The sequence below is a fragment of the Capricornis sumatraensis genome, chromosome 2, assembly GCF_032405125.1.
Source record: "Capricornis sumatraensis isolate serow.1 chromosome 2, serow.2, whole genome shotgun sequence".
Taxonomy (NCBI): domain Eukaryota; kingdom Metazoa; phylum Chordata; class Mammalia; order Artiodactyla; family Bovidae; genus Capricornis; species Capricornis sumatraensis.
The window spans coordinates 47900883-47918690 of NC_091070.1; the positions used below are offsets into that span (position 1 = coordinate 47900883).

At 37.0% G+C, this 17808-nt stretch overlaps 1 protein-coding gene across 2 annotated transcripts in view; it reads right to left on the bottom strand.

The window, feature by feature from the left end:
* DNAAF4 (dynein axonemal assembly factor 4) overlaps positions 1–17808 on the bottom strand; it is a 68396-nt gene that overhangs the window by 20233 nt on the left and 30355 nt on the right. For both annotated transcript variants that reach the window (XM_068966370.1, XM_068966371.1), the window contains exons 4-5: positions 12030–12261; positions 257–402 (exon numbers count right to left, since the gene is read on the bottom strand). In XM_068966370.1, coding sequence (XP_068822471.1) covers positions 257–402; positions 12030–12261 — 378 coding nt within the window. The remainder of the gene's footprint in view (positions 1–256; positions 403–12029; positions 12262–17808) is intronic.

Sequence of the window (17808 nt, forward strand, 5' to 3'; positions counted from 1 at the left end):
CACATGCAACAGATTATATTCTAGAATAAGCAACAACGCTATTAAATCAATGTTTTCTCATCAGCATTCTGAAGCCAAAAAAATAAATCCTGCAAAATATATTTTTCTCAAAAAGAAATATTAAATTTTTTCATGAAGTAATATCTTTAGTGCAATGAATACTTTAAAAATTCAGATCCAGTAAGTTTCAATACATGAAGTAAAAAATTAAGTATTCTCATTTGTGGTCACTGTAGCTAACAGCAAGTGTACCAACCTCCTCCTCTTCTGCTACTTGTGATTCCCGGAGAGCTGTCGGGAATACTCGAGGAGTAAAGCTGATTTTAATACTGCCAACAGAACGAGGAGCAGGAATATTGTCTTCCTTTAACTTCTCAAAAAATATATTTCCTGAATTTCTCCCTTCAAAAACAACATTAGCAACTAAGTTATTTATCTTTTATTTCCTAGTTAACAATCAAACAGACTTTTAAGGCAATTACCCATTAAAGTTACTTTTAAAATCCTATACATATAATCCAAACATATTTCCTACAGGAAGCAATGTAAAAGTCCTCATTGAAATTATGGAAGCTAGTAATCTGTTCTTTAATCAATGACTTTAGCTACTTTTCTGGGGTTCTCTTTGTTAAACCACACAGTGTCTAACTTACATTCACTATAGAGGACGGCACTCTTATAACCTATGTCAACTCTACAGGAGGGTACCTAGGCAAAGGCATCACTTTTCATAAGCTCCTATAGCAGTATCTTCTATAGGCTTCCTGGTAATAACAGAAAAGATTTTCAGTTATTAGAGAAAGCTAATGGGAACAGGCAGAGTTATGATAAAAAGCTATACATCTGTACAAAGGCAGTTAGATATAATAATTGTTCAGTCAATATCAGAGAAGATATTAATCTATATGTCAGAATATAAACTATGTAAGTAAAAGGAAGGAAAGTTACTAAAAAATGAAAATATCAAAACTGATCTAAAATGATTTTCTACAAATATGACAGTTTATATCTTTGATATAAAATGAACACATATAATTAAGATATAAAATTTCTACTTTAAAGAAAAACTGAAAAGGGCCTCAATTAACACTTCAAAGGCCGGAAAAAGGGGATAGGAAAGAAAGAATAAGGACTCAAACTAGAAAGTAACATCAACAAAAATTTAAACAAACAATTTCTATAGATGATTGTGGGTGGGAATGTTATCATCCAGTATCTTATCAATTCTCCCCTCTTTGTTTAAGAGTAGGTGTGTTAAGTGCCAAACTGACACAACGGAATGTGAATACAAGCAATGTATACAATTTAAAGATCATCATTTTACCAGTAAATCTACTTGCAGTGGACATCTTCTTTCCCCATCCCACTGGCTAAAAAACAATGCCAACTGCATTATCCACCTTGGACCCAGAGATGGAAGCCAAATAATGGTACAATAGATGTTAACCCACCAGTCTGGAAGGCCCTGTGGAACAAAGACATCAATCAGGCCTAGACTGATGACCGTTACATCATCATCTTATTTGATCTATGACTGTGTGCTGTGCTGTGCTTAGTAGCTCGGTTGTGTCCACTCTTTGTGATCCAAGGGACTGCAGCCTGCCAGGCTCCTCTGTCCAAGGGGATTCTCCAGGCAAGAATACTGGAGTAGGCTGCCATGTCCTCCAGGGGATCATCCCAATCGAGGGATCAAACCCAGGTCTCCCGCATTGCAGGCAGATTCTTTACCATCTAAGCCTCCAGGGAAGGCCAAGAATACTGGAGTGGGTAGCCTATTCTTTCTCCAGGGGATCATTCCAACCCATAAATTGGACCAGGGTCTCCTGCATTGCAGGCAGATTCTTTACCAACTGAGCTACCAGGGAGGCCCAATCTATGACTTTGGACCTCTTATTTCAGTAATTGGCTTGAACCTACCTAATACAATGTCCAAGAATTTCATACCCAGTATACTACTATTCACTTATGAAACTAGGAGACATTCCTAGATATTTAAGAACTAAGTAAATGCACCATCTAGCCATCTTTTCTGAGTAAATTACTCGCAGAAATGTACCAGAACATGGAAAAATAAAATTAAGAACTCAGGAGTGGAAAACTTGAGGGTAAAAATGAAAAATGATAGCCTGCTGTTGTTGTTGAGTCACTAAGTCATGTCCAACTATTTGTGACCCAGGAACTGCAGCATACCAGGCTTCCCTGTCCTTCACTATCTCCCACAGTTTGCTCAAATTCACGTCCAACGTGTCAATGACGCCATCCAACCATCTCATCCTCTACTGCCCTCTTCTCCTCTTACCCTCAATCTTTCCCAGCACAGGGTTTTTCCAATGAGTCAGCTCTTTGCATCAGGTGGCCAAAGTATTGGAACTTCAGCTTCAGCATCAGTCCTTCCAGTGAATGAATATTCAGGGTTGATCTCCTTTAGGATTGACTGCTTTGATTTCCTTGCTCTCCAAGGGACTCTCAAGAGTCTTCTCCAGCGCCAAAACTCGAAAGTATCAATTCTTCAATGCTCAGCCTTCTTTATGGTCCAGCTCTCACATCAGTACATGACTACTGGAAAAATCATAGCTTTGACTATATAGACCTTTGTTAGCAAAGTGATATCTCTGTTTTTTAATACACTGTTTAGATTTGTCATTGCTTTCCTTCCAAGGAGCAAGCATCTTTTAAATTCATGGCTAGAGTCACCATCCACAGTGATTTGGGAGCCCAGGAAAATAAAATCTGTTACTGCTTCTATTTTCCTCCTTCTATTTACTGTGAAGTGATGGGACCAGATGCCATGACCTTAGTTTTTTGAATGCTGAGTTTTAAGCCAGCTTTTTCACTCTCTTTCTTCACCCTCATCAAGAGGCTTTTTAGTTTCTCTTCACTTTCTGCTATTAGAGTGATATCATCTGCATATCTGAGGTTATTAATATTTCTCCCAGCACTCTTGATTTCAGCTTGTGATTCATCCAGCCCAGCATTCTGCATGATGTACCCTGCATAGAAGTTAAACAAGCAGGGTGATGATATACAGCCTTGACATACTCCTTTCCCAATGTGAAACAAATCAGTTGTTTCACGTCTGGTTCTAACAGTTGCTCCTTGATCTGCATACAGTTTTCTCTGGAGGCAGGTAAGGTGGTCTGGTATTCCTATCTCTTTAAGAATTTTCCATAGTTTGTTGTGATCCACACAGTCAAAGGATTTAGTGTGGTCAATGAAGCAGAAGTAGATGTTTTTTGGGAATTCCCTTGCTCTATGATCCAATGAATGCTGGCAATTCAATCTCTTGTTCCTCTACCTTTTCAAAATCCAGTTTGTACATCTGGAATTTCTCAGTTCACATACTGCTCAAGCTTAGCTTGAAGGATTTTACATATTACCTTGCTAGGATGTGAAATGAGCACAACCTATGGTAGTCTGAACATTCTTTGGCATTGCCTTTATTTGGGATTGAAACAGAAACTGACCTTTTCCAGTCCTGTGGTCACTGCTGAGTTTTCCAAATTTGCTGGGATGTTGGGTGCAGCACTTTCACAGCATCATATTTTAGGATCTGAAATACCTCAGCTGTAATTCCATCACCTCTGCTAGCTTTGTTCATAGTAATGCTTCTTAAGGTCCACTTGACTTCACACTCCAGGATGTCTGGCTCTAGGTGAGTAATCACACCATCATGATTATCTGGGTCATGAAGATCTTTTCTGTACAGTTCTTCTGTGTATTCTTGCTACCTCTTCTTAATATCTTCTGCTTCTATTAGGTCCGTACCATTTCTGTCCTTTATTGTGCCCATCTTTACATGGAATGTTCCCTTGGTATCTCTAATTTTTTTTGAAGAGATCTCTAGTCTTTCCTATTGTTTTCCTCTATTTCTTTGCACTGATCACTGAGGAAGGCTTTCTTCTCTCTCCTTGCTATTCTTTGAAACTCTGCATTCAGTTAGGTGTATCTTTCCCTTTCTCCTTTGCCTTTCACTTCTCTTCTTTTCTCAGCTATTCATAAGGCCTCCTCAGACAACCACTTTGTGTTCTTGCATTTATTTTTCTTGGGGATGGTTTTGGTCACTGCCTCCTGCACAGTGTTATGAATCTCCATCTATAATTCTTCAGGCATTCTGTCTACCAGATATAATCCCTTGCATCTATTTGTCACCTCCACTGTATAATCATAAGGGATTTGATTTAGGCTATACCTGAATGGCCTCGCAGTTTTCCCTACTTTCTTCAATTAAAGCCTGAATTTTACAATCAGGAACTCATGATTGGAGCCAGTCAGCTCCAGGTCTTGTTTTTGCTGAGTGTAGAGAGCTTCTCCATCTTCGGCTACAGAGAATAAAATCAAACTGATTCCAGTATTGATCATCTAGGGATGTCCATGTATAGAGTCATTTCTTATGTTGTTGAAGAGGGTATCTGCCATGACCAGTGTGTTTTCTTGACAAAACTGTTAGCTTTGCCTTGCTTCATTTTGTATTACAAGGCCACACTTGCCTACACTCCATGAATTTCTTGACTTCCTACTTTTGCATTCCAATCCCTAATGATGAAAGGGACATCTTTTTATGGTGTTAGTTCTAGAAGGTCTTTATAAAACTATTCAACTTCAGCTTCTTCAGCATTCGTGGCTGAGACATAGACTTGGATTACTGTGATGTTGAATGGTTTGCCATGGAAACAAACCAAGATCATTTCTGTTGTTTTTGAGATTGCATCCCAGTACTGCATATTAGACTTTTTTGTTGACCGTGAGGACTACTCCATTTCTTCTAAGGGATTCTTGCCCACAGTAGTAGGTATAATGGTCATCTGAATTAAATTCCCCCATTCCCATCCATTTTAGTTCACTGATTCCTAAGATGTCAATGTTCACTCCTGCCACCTTCTACTTGACCAATTTCAATTTACCTTGATTCATGGGCCTAACATTCCAGGTTCCTATATAATACTGTTCTTTACAGCATCAGGCTGTACTTTTAATACCAGATACATCCACAACTAAGCATTGTTTCTGCTTTGGTCCAGCCTTTTTATTTATTTATTTATTTTTAAAAACAATTTATTTATTTATTTTTGGCTGTGCCTGGGTCTCCACTGCTGCACTCGGGCTTTCTCTAGTTGCAGCAAGAGGGGGCTGATGTTTGTTGCAGTGCTCAGAATTCTTATTGTGGTTTCTCTTGTTGTGGTGCACGGGCTCAAGGCACACAGGCTTCAGTAGTTGCAGCACAGAGGCTTCGTTGCTCCACTGCATGTGGGATCTTCCCGGACCAGGGATCGAACCCTTGTCCCCTGAATTGGCAGGCAGATTCTTAACCACTAGACCACCTGGGAAGCCCCAGCCTTTTTATACATTTGTAAATTTTAAAACAATTCTCCCTAATAATTGGAGAACAAAAAAATGATGATGGCTTACAAAATATTTGCAACCACATGACAATGAAAACACAAGATGTCAAGACTTGATGAATATATTAATGCAGTATTTAAGAGAAAAAAATTACACTGCATACGCATGAATTAAAAGATTCATAAATTAATGCAAACAAATTATATAAAAACCAGAGAAAACTCAAAGAAACTAGGAGTAGCCAAATAAAAATACACACAGGAATTAATGGAATAGAAAACAAACAATGAAAGAATCAACAACATTCAAAACTGCTTTTTGGAATAAACTAATGAAATTTGCAAAATGCTGCAATAATTGATTAAGAAAAAATAAGATAGTATTAGGAACAAATATATATTTTTTCAGATTCTTTTACATTACAGGTTACTACACATTGAATACAGTTCCTGTGCTATACAGCAGGTCCCTGTTTTTCTATTTAACAAATGCTGCTGGTAAATTGCTTCAGTGGTGTCTGACTTTTTGCAAATCCATAGAACATAGCCCTCCAGGCTTCTCTGTCCATGGGACTTCCAGGCAAGAATACTGGAATGTGTATTTTACATACAGTAGTACGCATATGTTAATCCCAAACTCCTCATTTCTTTCTCCCTCCACAATCCCTCACTAAAAAATTTTTAAATTATTTCTTACATGTAGGATCGACAACAAAAAATGGAACTCATAGTTACAGAGAGCAGATTGGTGGCTGTCAGATGGAGGCTGGGACGTGGACAAAATGGGTGATGGTGATCAAAAAGTACAAACATCTAGTTATAAAGCCTGTACTTTATATTTGAAAGTTGTTAAGAGAGTAAATCTTAGAAGTTCGCATAAGAAAAAATACTGTAACTATATGGTGCTGGACAGATTTACTAGATTTATTGTGGTGATCATTTCACAATATATACATATATCAAAACATTATATGTACACTTAAAACATAATAAGTCAGTTATGTCCAAATTTTAAAAAATATTTTTAAAAAAATTACTTCCTTTCCTGTTTCTCCCTTCTCTCTTCCTAATACTTCTATTATTGGAATGTTGGGACAATGTGGATGCATATTCTAGTTGTTTCATCTGCTCTATTTTATTTAATTACATTAATTTATCTGTTTATTTATTGTTATTTGGCTGTATCAGGTGTTAGTTGTGGCACCCAGGATCTTCATTGTGTTATGTGGGAGATTTCATTCTGGAGCACGGACTCTGCAGTTGCAGAGTGCAGACTCCAGAGCAGGTGGGCTTCAGCAGTTGCAGCATGCAGGTTATCCAGTGGTGGTACACAAGCTCAGCACATGTGGACTCAGTAACTGCAGTGCCCAGGCTTAGCTGCTCTGCAGCATGTGGGATCTTAGTTCCCCAACCAGGGATCGAAACCGTGTCCCCTGCATTGCAAGACAGATTCTTTACCACAGGACCACGAGAGAAGTTCCATCTTTTCTATTTTAAAATCTCTCTGTCATTTTGTTCTGTTTTCTGGGGAAAATTTACTATATTCCAACTATCTGACTGAACACTTTATACATTTTAAATTTCCAAATGGATTTTTTTGGGAAAATTCTTTATTACAGCCTCTTGTTTTTGTTCAAGGGTTAAAGTATGTTTTCATCTCTCTGAGAACATTAATTATGGTTCTTTTTAAGTTTTCTTCCATTCCTACTTGTTTCACACCTAGTTGTTTCAAGTTATATTTTTCTGTTTGGTTCTTGGCTATCTGTTCATATTAAAAATGCTAAGTATAAATATTTTGACTGGAAGTTCTGTGTACATGAATCTGAAGATTGTTGATGAATAAGCTGCAGCATGGTGAATTGGCTGGGCCATTAAAAATGACAAGGTTTTTGCAAGGTTTGGCTTCCCTGTAGAGGAACTGTTTAATCTGCATCCCAGGTGCACTGGGCTCATATATGCATATGGCAAAGAGTATAGGACTTGAAGGGATCTCTTGAATCAGTACTTAGATTTTCATAATGCAGACTTTCACTCAATCTCTGTATTTTCAGAGCAGAACCTCATTGAGTCCTCAACTGTACAGAAAGTAAACCTCCAACTGTCTGCTGTGGTAGGGGAGGAGAACGGGTAAGCAAACACACTTTCAACCAACCTTATTTCCTCCAGACTTATGCTTGCTCCTACCTTTAGAAGTACCTAGTTCTACGAAGTTGAAAGTGGAAAAATCCACATGCTCTGAAGTCTCATCTTTCCCTCTACAATGCTTTTAGTAGCTTAGCAAATAAGATAGCTCAGCACCGCAAAATTAGTTCAATACAACAGGCTGATACCGGTAACTGACTTCAAGAGTTTATCCCTTTTAAACAAAGCTCTTCCTAACAAGACAAGGAAGTCCCCAAAGTTGTGTAACTAATTAATGTTCATTGATTTCACTTTCCCTTGTAAAAACAGACATAAAGGCAAGGACCCTCAAATGAAACCACTTGGGGGATAGCCTCAGTATGCCTGGCCCTAAGCACTACTGTGGAATAATAAGAATTTGAGGAAATCATATACACTTTGATGCTTTCATGCTTAAAAATAATAAACATTTTTTCCAATTTTATTGAGAAATAATTCATGTATGATAACTGTACTTATTTTAAAGCATATTAAATGAGTTCTGATAGATGTACATACGAAATCACAATAAAGACAGAAAATTTCTATCATTTCTAAGAGCCCCCTATAGCTCTGTGAAATTCATTCCTTCCTTTTGCTCCTGGTCTCAGGTAACCACCAATGTGCCCTCTTCTCTTAATGCAGCAGTTGGGACCTCCAGTATAATGCTGAATGAAGCAGTAAAAAACAGACATGTTTGCCTTACTCTTCAACCTCAGGGGCAAAATATGCATTATTTCATCAGTAAATAGGATATTTGCTATAGGTTCTTGTGTAGAAGGTCCTTACCAGATCAAGAAAGTTTCTAGTCCTAATTTTTTAAGCAATTTTTGTTATAAATGGGTGTTGGATTTTGTCAAATGCCTTTTTGTAATATTGAAATAATCACATTTTTCCTTTAGTTTAGTTAACTATACTGAATGATTTTCAAAGGCTAAATCAACCTTGCCTTCCATTAGCCATTTCCAGCAGTCAAAATTCTCTAGGATACATGAATAACAAACACAATTAAAGTGTTTTAATCATATATGGGTTTGTTTTTCTCACTTAACAAGTTTGAAGAAAGATACTCCAGCATGATTTATAAGCTCTCCAATGTTTTTAATGTCCCAAGCTCCTCCTTCTTCCCTGTTCCATCACTCTTAATGTATGACTTACCTCTTAATGATCTCAAGACGATAGCTAATTCATTTCCTGGCATAGATCTTCATCTTAGGTAGAAAAAGGAAAGAGGAAGCAAGCAAAAAGGAACTGGGGACACTTATCTTGGAAAAGTAATACTTTTCTATAAATCATTAGCACATTTCTATTTCAAGAGTCAGAGCTGTGTCACTTAGCTACATATCATACATATGTATGGCAAGTGACATACATGTGTCAAGGTACATACATATATATGTGTATGTGTGACATACATATACATACAGTTCAGTTCAGTCATTCAGTCGTGTCCGACTCTGTGTGACCCCATGAATCGCAGCATGCCAGGCCTCCCTGTTCATCACCAACTCCCGGAGTTTGCTCAGACTCACATCCATAGAGTCCGTGATGCCATCCAGCCATCTCATCCTTGGTCGTCCCCTTCTCCTCCTGCCCCCCATCCCTCCCAGCATCAGAGTCTTTTCCAATGAGTCAACTCTTTGCATGAGGTGGCCAAAGTACTAGAGTTTCAGCTTCAGCATCATTCCTTCCAAAGAAATTCCAGCCCTGATCTCCTTCAGAATGGACTGGTTGGATCTCCTTGCAGTCCAAGGGACTCTCAAGAGTCTTCTCCAACACCACACTTCAAAAGCATCAATTCTTCGGCACTCAGCCTTCTTCACAGTCCAACTCTCACATCCATACATGACCACAGGAAAAACCATAGCCTTGACTAGACGGACCTTAGTCGGCAAAGTAATGTCTCTGCTTTTGAATATGCTATCTAGATTGGTCATAACTTTTCTTCCAAGGAGTAAGCGTCTTTTAATTTCATGGCTGCAATCACCATCTGCAGTGATTTTGGAGCCCCAAAAAATAAAGTCTGACACTGTTTCCACTGTTTCCCCATCTATTTCCCATGAAGTAATGGGACCGGATGCCATGATATTCATTTTCTGAATGTTGAGCTTTAAGCCAACTTTTTCGCTCTCCTCTTTCATACAAGTGACATGCATATACAAGTGACATACACGTGTCACTTGGCTACAAGAGAGTCTGAGGGAGCTGAAGGTGAATTTTGTTTTCCTTTTTTCTTTTTTATACTAATTTAAAATTACTGGAAAAATGATTCACTGTTTGATGTTTAATTTTTTTCCATTTTATAACAAAAAATTTCAAATATGTATAAAAGTAGACAGGAAAGAATAATCACCATCATGCATTCATAATGTGACTTCAATTATCAACTCATAGCCAACACCACTCATCATTACCTCTATCTACTTTCACATACCACACTATTTTGAAGCAAACCTCAGACACTGTATTTTTTAATCAATAAATATTTCAGTAGTCACCTCTACAAGATGAGGACTTTATAAATCTAACTATAATATCATTATCACATGTAAATAAAAAAATATAATTATTCATTAATTTCTTCAAATATCCAACCAATAGTCAAATTTCCCCAGAGTTAAGTTTTTTTAGCTGGACACATTTTTTCTGTTCCCCACCCCCAAGTCATGATTCTATCAGTGAAAAGGAGAGTACACAGTGAGTAGGCAAGCTACAGTACCTGCCACGCCATCTGTATTCTATATATACTATAAAAGTAGCTTGTCTAAAGAATGTTTCTCGGGAAAATAATACAATATGCTTCCTATAGTTAAAAATGCTATCAAATGAGCATTTTTAGTTAACAGTGACATTGAAACAGTAGTATTAGATTTTTTAGGAGCGGCCAAGTTTCCCGCTTCAAGAGGTCTAACTTTATTGACCAATGAGATGTTTGTGAATTTTTTTAAAGTGGTTATGTACAAATCCCAGCTAACTGGCTTGTATCTACAACAGTATATGTTCCTGTATCTACAACAGTATATGTTCCTTGAAGGCACTGGCCATATGTTTAGTCATAAATGTACATTCCATAACTCTAGCACAGAGGAGACATGCAGTAAAAAAATATCTGTTAAATGAATGAACAAGATGGGAGAAAGTAACCACATTTGTCAGGCATCTGTAATGACACAACTGAAATAAGGGGGCGGGGGAAGACTTCTAGAGTGAAAAAAAAGGTGACATGTATTTTTTCCCTCTACCATGTTTAATTTCCCTTATATCCATGGATGAATTTTTTCTAAGCATCTTCAGGATATCTCATACCTATAAAAGTATGTTTGGGTTCCAACAGTATTTAAAAACAATCAATTTGTCTAGCAGTATTTGAAATTTGGAAGGAAATGTTTTCAAATTCTCTAGCTGTATCAATATTTTGCTGAAATGGTATTAAAGGAGATAGCATAGTAGTTAACTGGTAAGTCAATATTAAACCATGAAAAATATATAAATTTAATAATGGCTATTGCTTAATATTCACTATAAGTGACTTTTTAACATGCTAGATCTCACTGTTATAGTGGTAAAGACATATAGCCTTTGAAAAGAACACAGGTTTCAGAATCAGACAGATCTGGGTTCAAATCCTACAGGTTTGCTTATTGGGTAGTTGTTTATCCTTTCAAAACATGTTTTTCCTTTAAAATAAGAATAACAAAATAAAGCAAAAGGGAATAACAGCACTTACTCCAAGTGCTATTGTGAGAAATCAGTGATAACAATCAATAAAATTACCTGACATACAGTAATCACCCAAGAAATATGAAGTCACTATTGTGTAAGATTTCACTACAAAATGTTTCATTTTGTAAACATAAATAAGCCCAAAACAAAGTTTAATACTCTAATATCAGATAAAAACAAACTTTTAGTTTTCAATAAAGAAAAATGTCCTCTCACTTATTTTTGAAAATACCAGAATCAAAAGCCAGAAGAGTTCTTATCTGTTTACAACTAAACCTGTTTATTAGTACTTGCTTTCCTGAGTTACATGAATAAAAGACCTTTTAATGAAATTCCTAGTTTCTTATCTCTAAAGAAATAAATGAATGTTCCCAGTACTCCTAATTCACTCCAAGTCTTACTGTACCTGAGTTAAACATATAATTAATATAACACTTGCCTAAAAGTCTAAAGAAAGCACGTGAGTAAAAACAATATTGAATCTTTGCTCATTTTCTTATGAAAACTAACTTACTTTCTGGAAGAAGTAAGTCTTTTACCTTATTCTCTGTATTGTAGCACATCATATACTAAAATAATGACCTAATACTGTGGACAGATTCTCTCTCTCTCTCTGTCTCTCTCTCTCTCTCTCACACACACACACACACACACACACACACACACACACACACACACACACGACATACATACTTCACTAACATGACTCACTTTCACACACACACACACACACACACACACACACACACACGACATACATACTTCACTAACATGACTCACTTTCCCAGAAGCTGTTAATCACCATACCTTTTGTGGCAAAATTTTTAGATGCTGAATTCCCAGTAAGACATTTATGTTTTAATTTTTTTCTCTCTTCTTCCATTTGCTTTTCTTGATGATATAATTTTTCTTCTCTCTGAATTATTTTAAGTTCTTCAGCTTTTCTTTGACATTCTTTCCAGGCTTCCAATTCTTTAGTTGCTTTTATCCGTTCATTTTCTTTCATTTCTTCTATTTTTTTCCTCTCTTCTTCTTCAATCTGTAAAAATTAAAATTACCAAATCCTTTAAAACATGTAAAAAGCAACATCTTAAAAATAAGAAATTCATTATAATAATTAGTTACTTTCACCTCTAAACACTTGTCATTAAAACTGCAGCAATAGTTAGCAATGAATAAAGAATTAAAATAGGAAAGGCAAATGATTTAGTAGAATGCTCAACTATCTGGGTGTCACTGAACACATATCTTAGTTTCCCTGGTAGCCCAGATGGTAAAGAATCTGCCTGCAACACAGAAAACCCGGGTTTGAGCTCTGGGTCAGGAAGATCCCCTGGAGAAGAGAATGGCAACCCACTCCAGTCTTCCTGCCTGTAGAATTCCATGGACAGAGGAGTCTGGCAGGCTACAGTTCATGTGGTCACAGGGTCGGACATGACTGAGTGACTAACACACACACATTGATGTGTTCTTGGGCAGTCACTTTCCTTAGCCTCAGTTTACTTGTATGTAAAATATAGGCATACATTCAACTAGATGATATGTAAGAGTTTGGTTAAAAAAAAACACATGAAAAATTTGTTATTCTGAAAGTGAAGTCATTTGTCTCAAAACCCTTACATATACACAAATATGTATATGCAAACATTTGGCTTTCAAAAATGCCAGTCTTTCCTGTCTTAGGACTGAAGTTGCACTGACCTTCATCTGAGGAATGAGGGCATAAGAAGAAGGGATACAGAAAGCAGGAAGTAGGGAGTTCATCTCTGGTGGGTGGAAATGTTTGAACTTTGAATCCTGCTGTCAACTATGTTTGCTGCTGCTGCTAAGTCGCTTCAGTCGTGCCTGACTCTGTGCAACCCCACAGATGGCAGCCCACCAGGCTCTGCCGTCCCTGGGATTCTCCAGGCAAGAACACTGGAGTGGGTTGCCATTTCCTTCTCCAATGCATGAAAATGAAAGTGAAGTCGCTCAGTCGGGTCCCACTCTTCGTGACCCCATGGACTGCAGCCCACCAGGCTCCTCCGTCCATGGGATTTTCCAGGCAAGAGAACTGGAGTGGGTTGCCATTCCTTCTCCCAACTATGTTTGCAGTAGCAGTTATTTGAAATTTCCACATGAAAAGCTAAATATCAGATGAATCTGAAAGCAATACATTGCTCAGTTGTGTGCCAACTTTTCTCCCTTTCACAAACTTCATATGGTCAAGAGAAAAAAAAATCTGTGTAACAGAGTAACTGATTAGTATATATGGTTACCCCCACTTTTCTAACTTTCCTATGGTAACAAGTATTTCTCACCTCTATTCTCTAGAGAAGCAGTGTCTAACAGAACTTTTATCAGAGGTAGTAATGTTCTGTACTACCCAATACATTAGCCACTAGCCACTTGTGGCTAATGAAGCACTGAAAATGTAGCTAGCGTGACTGAGGGCCTGAACTGTTCATTTTATTTAAGTTTCATTAATGTAAATTTAAATTAAATAGGACATCTGACACAACTGTAGAATGACATGCTGGGAAGAAATTTATAAGAGACTGAATTATTTTAGGATATGGAATTAAAACTACAAGTATGAAAACTGTGAAGTACCAAAGAAATATTTGCATGAGTTAATACCGTCCTCTAGAGACTAATTTTTTTTCCTATTAAACTGTGAAACACTGACATTAAAATAAATTTCATAGATTACTAACAGAGGCTTCTTGTAATCCCAGAATTGCTTCTAAGACCTAAATTAAGCACACAAGATGCTAACTACTACATGTCCTAAGTTCAGAGAGCTGTGGTGAGCTGTCAACAGGTTGGACCAGGACAAATCTGCACAGGACAATGAACCAGCATTTAAAGGCCTCACAACAGGTCATGATGAACAGTCAGTATTAGCTATAGGTAGCCACAACCTGAAGGATGATGACAACGTTCCCTAATTTAGTAATATATTTGCCTTTTCCCCCTCCTTCCTCTCTGCTCTAACAGGTGGGAGGAAAAAAGTATGTGAAGAGTCAGAACACCTTCACCCCTCACAATCCCTGTTGGGCAGAGTAAATTTTTAAAAGTTTTACAAATGCACATTTACCAAAAACAAGACTGTTCTTACAACCAAAAGTAACAAGTTCTATTATGCCAAGATGTAGTTAAGGGAAATATGTGTGTGGGTAGCCACACATGCATATGTACATATAAATATAATAGGCTGTATCACAAACATAAAAGTAGTCCTCAGGGATTAATGAGGAAGAGGAAGAATTATAAAAGGCGAACAGGTCACAGAATGAACTGGAATGAAAAGAACGTGAAGAAGGTAATATCTCATGATTATGATAAAGAGAAAAGAGAGACTACATACAGCAAAGAAACAGAGACTGACACACATTAAATAATCCTTCAAGGTCTTATTTTTTACAAAATGCAATCAGGGGAACATACCATTTAAAGGAGGAATGTGTAACAGAAAAATTCAGAAAGCTAGAAAAATAATCACCTTACATGAAGAACTGGATTTTAAGTCCCTTGTATTGCTCAAAAAAGGATACCATATAGTCTGGGATATGAGTTTAATATAGACAGCAAATGTAGGTAACTGAATAATGAGCAGCTTCTAATACAAATTCCTGAAGAAAGGGAAACCTATAATTATTTCAATCTGGAATGAATCTCTAGTTTATCAAGGCAATGTTCTTTATAAACCAATCTCATTTATGAATTAAAATGCAGAAATAATAAAATACTAGGAAACTGAATCAAGGAAAATATTAGAACTATAATACATCTTGATCAAATATGCTGTTTCTTATTTATGATATTAGGCACTCAAAAGAAAAAAATAATATTTCAGTACATGCCAATATACTAGTTTATACTGAAAAAAATATTTTTTAGATCAATAAAAGGAGTTACAAAATATCACACTTTATGATAAAGCATTAGAAATATTTCCAGTAAAGTCCCTAACGCCAATATGACTACTGTTTTACTATTTTCCTGGAGGGCATAACCTACACTACAGAATTTTTACAATAAATACATTTTTAAAATTAAAAACATTAAGAACTACAAACATAGATTATACAGAGATAGAACTATCATTATTTGCAAATAATATCACAGACTACCTAAAAGAATACAAATAATAAATTGACAAACTATTAGAATGTAAGGGATTCCCTGGTAGCTCAGCTGGTAAAGAAACCACCTGCAATGCAGGACACCCCAGTTTAATTCCTGGGTTGGGAAGATGCCCTGGAGAAGGGATAGGGTACCTACTCCAGTCAGTATTCTTGGGCTTCCCTGATGATTCAGATAGTAAAGAATCTGCCTCCAATGCTGAAGACCTGGGTTCTATCCCTGGGTTGGGAAGATCCCCTGGAGGAGGGCTTGGGAACCCACTCCAGTATTCTTGCCTGGAGAGTCCCCATGGACAGAGGAGCCTGGTGGGCTACAGTTCATGGGGTCACAAAGAATTGGACACGACTGAGTGACTAAGCACAACACAGTAGAATGAAAAGATTTCAAGGAGGCAATCACATACAGGATCAACTTACACAAACTCATAAAAACTAACTTTCCTACAAACTGGCAACAATCAGAAAATACAACAAAAAGGTCATTTCATTAGTAATTGCCATAAAAGCTTTTATAATGCTACAAATAAGCTTAGCAAAATATGAGCCAGCCCTATATGTAAGTTAAATAATTTTGCTGAGGAATATAAAATGTAAGTCTGAATAAAGAGAGATAAATGCCACATTCCTGGAAGAAAACCTCAATGTCTTAAATATGTTGATATTCTGCAAATTAATTTATAAGTCAATTTAAATCTAATCAAAATACCAAACAGAACTCTTAGGAATTTTGGTAATAAGTAAATGTGAAATTCATCCACAGCAGAAAACATGCAGGTTTTATGGAAGAATGAAGAGGTTGGCAATTTTCATCCATAAAGATTAAGTATAAAACTAGACAAACTTATCAAAAACAATCAATTCAAGGCAGTGGGAACTAACCAAAGGTAGCCTGCAAATTGATAAGTGTTGATTCCAGAGAAACTGCTAAAGTCACAGGTTAAAAGCTGTGAGAGGCTCTGCCCTTCTGCCTAAGATTTCTTCCAACCACTCGCTCCAGCCAGGATGACAAGACAAACGTTTTTACTAACATGAAACTAACAACAACAACAACAAAAACCCCAGCAGCTTTTTTAGCAAAAACAGTGGACTCATTTCAGGGTGGGGTAGTGAAAACCTGTGGCTTTGGAAGAGAAAAGTAGTAAATTTGGTTGGGAATGAAAAGGGAAATTTTGCAGCTGAGGTCTGAGGTTGAAGCCCTGGTTAGGGTAAGTGCCTGACTAGTCAGAAAATTAAAAGAAAGAGCATGTAAATTAGAGAGCCATGGAAGGTCTGTAATAAACTCACCATACACCCCTGGTTAAACAGAAAGTGACGCATTACTGGGGGATACTTGAGGAAGCCTGGCATAAAACAAAACCAAGGGATATTTGAGAACTTGCTCTAACTTTGAATGTATTCCCAAATCCACATACAAACCCATCAGCACAGGGGTGGAAGCCTTTCAAGCTGAAGGTATTTATCACCTGTGCACAAGTCATCAGCTAACAAGTATGCAGACACAGGGAAGACAATTAAAGAAAAAACATAAGAAATTAAAAATAAGAATGAGAAAACTCAGCAGAAACATCAGCAGTTGTTTACCACAAGTGAGTCCAGAGTGACTCCACGGTTAAAGTCCAGGCAAGTTATTAAAAACTAAACAACTATCAATCAATAAATAATTTTTTAGAACTCAGAATTATTATAATCTATGAAAATGTCTTTCCTGGTGTCTCTGTCCATAAAGAATCCACCTGCAATGCAAGAGATTGTCTGCAATACAAGAGACCTCTGTTTGATCCCTGGGTTGGGAAGATCCCCTAGAGAAGAAAATGGCAACCCACTCCAGCATTCTTGCCTGGGAAATCCATGGACAGAGGAGCCTGGGGGGCGACAGTCCATGGGGTACCAAGAGTTGGACACAACTTAGTGACTAAGCCACCAACCACTAAAATGTGTAGTTTCCAACTAAAAATACATCAAGAAATAACTACCAAAAACTTCTCAAATCTGATGAGAACATTACACTTTTCAGAGAATTTCAACCAAGAGTAAAATAAATACAAAGAGATACACCTACATAAAACTTAGTCAAACTACTAAGTTAACCCAAAGACCAAACAAAAACCGGAAAATCTTTAAAGCAGAGGAAAAAAAGGACTCCTCATCATGTACAGAGGAGTAATGATACAATTAAAGGCTGATTCTTCATTAGAAACAATGGAAGTCAGAAAGCAGCGAAAGACCTGTTGTTCAAAGCACAGATAGACAGAAATTACTAGAGTAGATCCTGCAAAGCACTAGATCCTGCAAAACCATTCTTCATAAATGAAGACGAAATAAGCACATTCTAAGATAAATGAAAACTGAGAGAAACTATTTGTCACAGACTTGCCCAATAAGATATACTAAAGAAGATTCTTCAGGCTGAAAGGAAATGGTACAAAACACTAACTCAGATCTGTAAATGGGAATGAAGA